At 44.2% G+C, this 7,894-nt stretch overlaps 2 protein-coding genes across 2 annotated transcripts in view; both read left to right on the top strand.

Moving 5' to 3' along the window:
- LOC310873463 (protein NLRC3-like) lies at positions 1–1,786 on the top strand (the record flags this gene model as incomplete). Its single annotated transcript, XM_083785855.1, has 1 exon — positions 1–1,786. The coding sequence occupies exon 1, from the start codon at positions 17–19 to the stop codon at positions 1,784–1,786; it is 1,770 nt and encodes a 589-aa protein (XP_083641981.1). The 5' UTR covers positions 1–16.
- A 96-nt stretch (positions 1,787–1,882) lies between these two features.
- Positions 1,883–7,894, top strand: part of LOC310873457 (neoverrucotoxin subunit beta-like) — a gene marked incomplete at both ends in the record, with an annotated part of 43,654 nt that continues 37,642 nt past the window's right edge. The window contains 4 exons of the mRNA XM_083785842.1: positions 1,883–1,905; positions 3,991–4,167; positions 5,271–5,399; positions 6,797–6,858. Of these exons, the coding sequence (XP_083641968.1) occupies positions 1,883–1,905; positions 3,991–4,167; positions 5,271–5,399; positions 6,797–6,858 (391 nt within the window). The remainder of the gene's footprint in view (positions 1,906–3,990; positions 4,168–5,270; positions 5,400–6,796; positions 6,859–7,894) is intronic.

Raw genomic sequence — 7,894 nt, 5'->3', positions numbered from 1 at the left:
TGGAGTGAAAAACCACATGACGGAAGAGTCTGGAGACTCCGTCACCAGCACCTACTCAGAGCTCTACATCTCAGCGGGACAGAGTGAAGGGGTTAATAGCCAACATGAGGTGATACAGCTCGAGAGAACTTCCAACATGAAGACCTTCCATGACGATGCAATCAACTGCTGTAAAGTCTTTAAGATCATCCTCCCTGGCAGAGAGAAACCCAGCGAAACAGTTCTGACAAATGGCATCGCTGGCATCGGAAAAACATTCTCTGCGCGCAAGTTTGCTCTGGACTGGGCAAGAGGTTTGGAGAATCAAGATATAGATCTCCTGGTTCCCTTTTCATTCCGGGAGCTGAACTTGGTCAGAGATAAGCAGTACAGTCTTCTGAACCTGATCCATGATTTCCACCCAACGTTAAAGAAGGTCACAGCAGAGCAGCTCGCTGCCTGGAAAGTTTGCTTCATCCTCGATGGCCTCGATGAAAGCAGGTCTCCGTTGCACTTCGACAAAAATGAAATCATCTCTGATGTCACAGTGACATCATCGGTGGATGCTCTGTTGACAAACCTCATCAAGAGGAATCTGCTCCCCTCGGCCCTCCACTGGATAACCACCAGACCCGCAGCAGCCAATCGGATCCCTCCTGCATGTGTTGACATGGTGACAGAAGTGCGAGGGTTCACAGACCCCCAGAAGGAGAAGTACTTCAGGAAGAGATTCAGTGAAGAGAAGCTGGCCGACAGAGTCCTCTCACACTTGAAGACATGGAGGAGCCTCCACATCATGTGTTACATCCCACTCTTCTGTTGGATCATTGCTACCGTTCTGCTGGACATGTTGAGGACACACACCACGATAGGACAGCTGCCCAAGACCCTGACTGAGATGTGCTGCCACTTCCTGTTGGTTCAGACAAACACCAAGAAGCAGAAGTATGACGAGACTCGTGATGTGAACAAGAAAGAAACAGAAAAGGGGACTCAACAGCAGCTCACTAAGACTGGCAGGCATGTTCTTCTGAATCTGGGCGAGCTGGCTTTTAAACACCTGAAGAAAAGTAGCATCATGTTCTACCAAGAAGACCTGGAAGAGTGTGGTCTTGATGTGAAAGACGCCGCGCTGTACTCAGGAGTGTGCACACAGATCTTCAAAACAGAGAGTGTGCTGTTCCAGAAAACGGTCTACAGCTTTGTTCATCTGATCTTCCAGGAGTTTCTGGCTGCAGTCTACCTGTTCCACTGTTTCACACAGAAGAACATGGAGGTCCTGAAGCCATTCCTGGGAGATGAATACAACAGTAACAGCTCCCTCTCAGACTTCCTGAAAGCTGCCATGGAAAAATCCCTGGAGAGTAAAAATGGCCACCTGGACCTCTTAGTCCGCTTCCTTCATGGCCTCTCACTGCAGTCCAACCAGAGTCTGTTAGGAGACCTGCTGGGTCACACAGAGAACAGTCCAGAAGAGATCCAGAAAGCCATCCAGAACCTGAAGGAGATGTTAACTCATCGTGACACCTCTCCTGACAGATGTATCAACATCTTCCACTGTCTGATGGAGATGAACGACCACTCATTACATCAGGAGATCCAACAGTTCCTGAAGTCAGAGAACAGAACAAAGAAACTGCTGTCTGAGACCCAGTGTTCAGCTCTGGCTGTCATGTTGCAGATGTCAGAGGTTCTGGAAGAGTTGGACCTGGACAAATACAACGCATCAAAGGAGGGGCGAAGGAGACTGGTCCCAGCTGTGAGGAACTGCAGAAAGGCTCGGTTAGTAGTTAACACATTGACTTGACTGCCAATCACGTCATGTTACGTCGCATCGAATCCATCGCTTGACTGCCAAGCACGCAGTATTGTGTCCTATGGTCTTTTCAGTGGATTAGTATAGATGGCGCTCTTCATCAACGTACTGTATGAATGATGCTAGGTTGCTAGGCAACAGATAAAACCAGAAATGAACCAGAAGTGAAAGTCTGCCTCCCGTCCGCCTCAATTTAAACAGAAATGTGCTTTGGATAAAAGTGATACATGAATGCACCATTTACAATGACGCAGCATTTTATACAGCCGGTTCCATGTTTTCCCGATCTCAACCCTGTCTGCATGCACAGGACTGCTTCAGTGTCAACCCTGTCTGCATGCACAGGACTGCTTCAATGTCAACCCTGTCTGCATGCACAGTACTGCTTCAATGTCAACCCTGTCTGCATGCGCAGGACTGCTTCAGTGTCAACCCTGTCTGCATGCACAGGACTGCTTCAATGTCAACCCTGTCTGCATGCACAGTACTGCTTCAATGTCAACCCTGTCTGCATGCACAGGACTGCTTCAATGTCAACCCTGTCTGCATGCACAGGACTGCTTCAATGTCAACCCTGTCTGCATGCACAGGATTGCTTCAATGTAAATCCTGTCTGCATGCACAGGACTGCTTCAATGTCAACCCTGTCTGCATGCACAGCACTGCTTCAATGTCAACCCTGTCTGCATGCGCAGTCAGTACTGCTTCAATGTCAACCATGTCTGCATGCACAGGACTGCTTCCGTAAGATTGCATTGGGAAAACATGCTGACTTCAGTGTTGTCCCTGAACACGTTCAATGAACAATCGTTCACAAACACGTTCATATTTTAGGTGAACTTACTGTATTTCTGTTTGATGAACGTCATTGTGAACGCGTTCATTTCTGCTGTGTGTGAACGTCACTTTCTCACGTTCAACTTCGTTCAAGAGTGAGTGTTTCCTTAGAGCCTTCCAGGCGAAAACCCTGCTAAGACACACCCTAAACAGGCCTTAATATCTAACGTTAAACCCACCAATAAGTCCTTATGCGACACAATTTAACTAATCTTTCATGCCGTACAATTTAACCGGAGCGTGCAGCTCGCATCTCTGCATGAGGATCCTGTCATGCATGCAGACACAGAACATCCCGACTCCCGACCCAAACACTGGAAACTTATTGTTGTTTGATTAAACATAATGTGCCACGAAAAATAGCTTCCAATAGCTTGTTATTTTTGCGTCGAGGAGGTATTTGTCCATAATGATCACCTCGGTCGGCCAACTAAAGACATCTCCCTCCACAGAAGCGCAGTGATGCCTGATTTATTCTTCATCGTACAACGTGTTCCATGCTGAAAATGGCTGATCTACAAGCTCACAACGTGTTGCGCCTGCGACGCGTTGTGAGCTTGTGAGCGTTGTGAGCTTGTAGATTAGCATGTGAAGATATGCAGGCTGTGAGAACTGAACTGATAGCCCTCACAATAAAAGCATGCAGCTTTCACAAGTTGGCCCATAATTAGGACAAGGAAAATGATTAAGAATTCTGTGGCATTCCACATGGCAAAAGAGCTATTTTTTCCAAAAAATATATATAATAAGGAATTAATTTGGTTAATGGTAATGGATAAATTGTAAAAGTTGTATCTTTATTAATCCCAAAGTTATTCCCAATAGGAATAAAGTCTGCGGTTCTATGGCTATGGGCTGCGGCAATCATTTAGAAAAACAAAAAGCAAAGAAAAATGGAAAGAAAAAAGGAAAAATAACTAAAATAGTTTTTTTTGGAACCATGAACTTTAGTTCAAAATGTTGAATGATGAACTATGAACTGAACTAGTTCATTTTTAAATGTTTGAACTGTGAACTGAACTAGTTCATAAAAAAGATGACTTTCCAAACACATGGCTGACTTCAAATTATTCCATTACTATTCCAGGGGTTCTCAACCCGTGGCCCCTCGGGGGTCCCCAAATAATTTGCAATTCAGTTGCATAAATGCAGTGTTTGTATTGGGGGCGGGCGGGGGTCGCGAGACATGGCCAAAGCATCCCTGGGGGTCCCCAGCCAAAAAGGTTGAGAACCCCTGGTCTATTCCACAATACTGTTTATGTCTGGATAACTAGATAGGAGAGGTTTTAGTTAACTTCCATGACAGTGAACTAGGTATCATTTGTTTTTATAATCTCTTATTTAATCTGCATTTACAGACTTGTTGACTGCTATCTCGGTAAGACAGGTGTTGAAGCTGTGTCTTCAGCTCTCAGCTCTAATCCTTCCCATTTGAGAGAACTGGACCTCAGTGAAAACGACCTGCAGGACTCAGGACTAGTGGAGCTGCTCTGTGCTTCACTGAAGAGCCCACACTGTAGACTGGAAGTTCTAAAGTAAGATACATTTACCACTTTTATTATGATCACTTCTGTTTTATTATGTACTGTATAATGTGAATATAATATGAATGCTGTGGTGAGAATGTATTAATAAGCTTGATATAATGGTAGACATGTTTCAAAGTAAAATCTGTAAAATCTCTTTAAGGCGAAGGTATCGGCTACTTCATCATATAACAGCGTTTATCACAACGCGTTGAGGAGTTTGTAGATCTGCTATTTTTGACTTGCGACAAGTTGTAGCTACGCCACAGTTATCAAGCTTCTTAATAATATTATATTAACACTTTAAGGACTATAGATTAATATAATCAGACCACCTAGGCTGACGGGATTGATCAATTACCTTTGGAGCATAACGCATATACTGTAAGTATTTGCAGCTTTGATTCACGAAACCCGGCGTAAAATAGTCCCATGGTTTGTTGTTGAAGAGAAAAACATGCCGCCATTACACAGCATGTTGTAGTCCAAACAAACCCCGTTCACTTGCATCGAACTCATTTTCCCAGAAGCCCTAGCAGCCCAGAGCATTGCTAGATTTCCAGTTTCGTCATCATAACGCAACGGCCTCGTCACCAGGTCCACGACAAATCCACTCTTTTTTAATTATTAAAAAACGACGAATTAAACACATTAAACAAATAGCGGGTTTAGCGTATTACGCAGCACCGACACATGGATTAAATAGCGGGGAACACGGGTTAGGCAGTAGTGTTAATTAATATTAATGTTACGAAAGAAAGAGACAAACATTGTAATAATAGCCGATCTGCAAACTCACTGTGAGGCGTTGTGAGCTTGTAGATTTGTAATATTTTCGCATTCATGTAATGCCTACAATTCCGATTGCTTCTAAGGGTAGTTGGGGGAGGGGGGGGGGGTCCAGTTCAAATATGATTACGGTATGTTGGAGGCCAGGGTTTGTTTTAATGGAACTAAAGCATCCAGGTGTGAAGGCACCCTAAGTGGGACAAGAGAGTCCTTTAATAGATGCTGGAAGCTGGTTCTAAATCCAGGAATAATGCATATTTAAATGTGTTATTTATTAATTAATCTATTCATTTATTTATGTATGTTTTAATCTGGTGTTTCAGACTGGCTCACTGCGGCCTGTCAGAGAGATGCTGTGAAGCTCTGGCCTCAGCTGTAAGCTCTAATCCCTCCCTAAGAGAGTTGGACCTGAGCCTCAACGTGGTGAATGATTCAGTTCTGGAGAACTGCAAGTGAGTAGACTTGGGCTGTGTCCATGTTGGACAGTGCAGTGTTTCCCTTAACAGTGTATCTCTGACACAAAGGGCCCTATCTTGCGTCAGGGGCACTTTCTCCGTAATTTGGGGATTTAGCATTGTGTAAGAGGCGTTCCCCCATTAAATTAGCTATCTTATGCCACAGTCTAAATCCTTAAAACATCTCCGCTACCCGTTACATTATGCATAGGTGTGGTTTGGGCGTTACGCAACTTAAACCAATCAGTGTGCCAGGTACCATAATCCATTATACCTGGAGTGAACCTTATGGAAGAGCAACGCGTGCTGCCTTGGAATACATTTAAATTAGATACAGAGGGTTGTTGTGTGTGTTCACATTACGGGTGGTTTGAAGAGACGATTTCCGTTGTCCTAAACCTGTGTGCATAAGATAGCAAATATAGGGAAAGCGCATCAACACGCGTACAGACACACCTCCAGCCACAAACATGTATAGTGGGTTGTGTGGCCGCAAGATAACGTTTACGCATAGTGGAAGCTCCTAAAAGAGTAATTCACGTAAAGTGTTTAATGCTTGCGGGTAAGGCATGGGATACGATACAGCCCAAAGTCACAAATCATGAGAAGAACAACAACACAATGCAGTGCCTCAAAGAAACTCTAGGATAGCAGACGTAAGCAATGAACATCTGTCTAAACAACAATATATGTGCATCACGAAGGTATAAAAGGACAGTGGAGTGCTATAGGGGTTAAGGTGGTGTCTGAGGAGGTGATGAGATCCAAACTGGGCAGCAGTGAGTATGTCTGGATGAGCTGCAGGGCCAAGATAATGACAGGAGAAACACTGTAGTGTCAGCTAGTGGAGACGTTGTGTTAGACAGTCAGACATTGATGCATTGTTGTTCTACTTCCTACAGAGTGAAACACTGTAGTGTCAGCTAGTGGAGACGTTGTGTTAGACAGTCAGACATTGATGCATTGTTGTTCTACTTCCTACAGAGTGAAACACTGTAGTGTCAGCTAGTGGAGACGTTGTGTTAGACAGTTAGACATTGATGCATTGTTGTTCTACTTCCTACAGAGTGAAACACTGTAGTGTCAGCTAGTGGAGACGTTGTGTTAGACAGTCAGACATTGATGCATTGTTGTTCTACTTCCTACAGAGTGAAACACTGTAGTGTCAGCTAGTGGAGACGTTGTGTTAGACAGTCAGACATTGATGCATTGTTGTTCTACTTCCTACAGAGTGAAACACTGTAGTGTCAGCTAGTGGAGACGTTGTGTTAGACAGTTAGACATTGATGCATTGTTGTTCTACTTCCTACAGAGTGAAACACTGTAGTGTCAGCTAGTGGAGACGTTGTGTTAGACAGTCAGACATTGATGCATTGTTGTTCTACTTCCTACAGAGTCAAACATGGAGGAGAAGATTGGCTTACTAATCCTCAACTGAGTCAACTCATTACAAAACGTGAGTATCTGTGTCTACATTAACATTTTATATACCGTTGTATACTTGGTTGATGTTGTCCTGAAAACTCTTGTGCTCTCTGCTCTTGGCCTGGTCCTTAACACATTCTGACCTGAGATCAGATTCGTGGAAAGGTTTCCACTGGACACACACTGGTCTGATGAACCCATTCTGACCTGAGATCAGATTCTAAAAATGTCAGTCGTTCTTCGATTTTTCAAAAATAGCAGACCTACAAGCTCGTAGCGCGCCACTCGGTGGCGCGCTACGAGCTTGTAGATCTGCTATTTTTCAATAGCTAAAGCATAACATAATGCTAACACCAAAATGGGTGCCCGGTCAGAATGGGTTAACACATCAAGATGAGGTCATGTGGTCTGACAGAAGCAATGGGCCTCATTCACTAACCTGGTCGTAAACAACATGTATTTCGTCTATATTGGCATAAGTTCAGTTCTGACGTGCGATGCATGAAAGGTGGTGCAGAGCCGTGATGTGTGCAGATCACAGGTGGATCTCGTTTTGGTTTGAAAGTCACAAGTGATCTCCCGTGTCGATCATTGGCATGGTTCCACGCTCCATTTAACACCATACAAGACAACTGGAAATATAAATCACACGTGTGTGAACTGAGCGGTGCAACTATACATTTACTGTTATAGTTACTGTACTGCACTGTGCTCTGTACTGTATTGTAGTGTACTGTGCTCTATGCTGTACTTTGATTATTTTGGGGAAAAAATAGTTAGTTACCGTGTGTTAGACGACACGTACACAGAGAGACAGACAGGTACACATAGAGACAGACAGGTACACAGAGACAGACAGGTACACAGAGAGACAGACAGGTACACAGAGAGACAGACAGGTACACAGAGAGACAGACAGGTACACAGAGAGACAGACAGGTACACAGAGAGACAGACAGGTACACAGAGAGACAGACAGGTACACAGAAAGACAGACAGGTACACATAGAGACAGACAGGTACACAGAGAGACAGACAGGTACACAGAGAGACAGACAGGTACACAG

The sequence above is a fragment of the Protomyctophum parallelum genome (genome assembly GCF_964188405.1).
Source record: "Protomyctophum parallelum genome assembly, chromosome: 1".
Lineage (NCBI taxonomy): Eukaryota > Metazoa > Chordata > Actinopteri > Myctophiformes > Myctophidae > Protomyctophum > Protomyctophum parallelum.
This window is presented reverse-complemented; position numbering and strand designations above follow the sequence as displayed.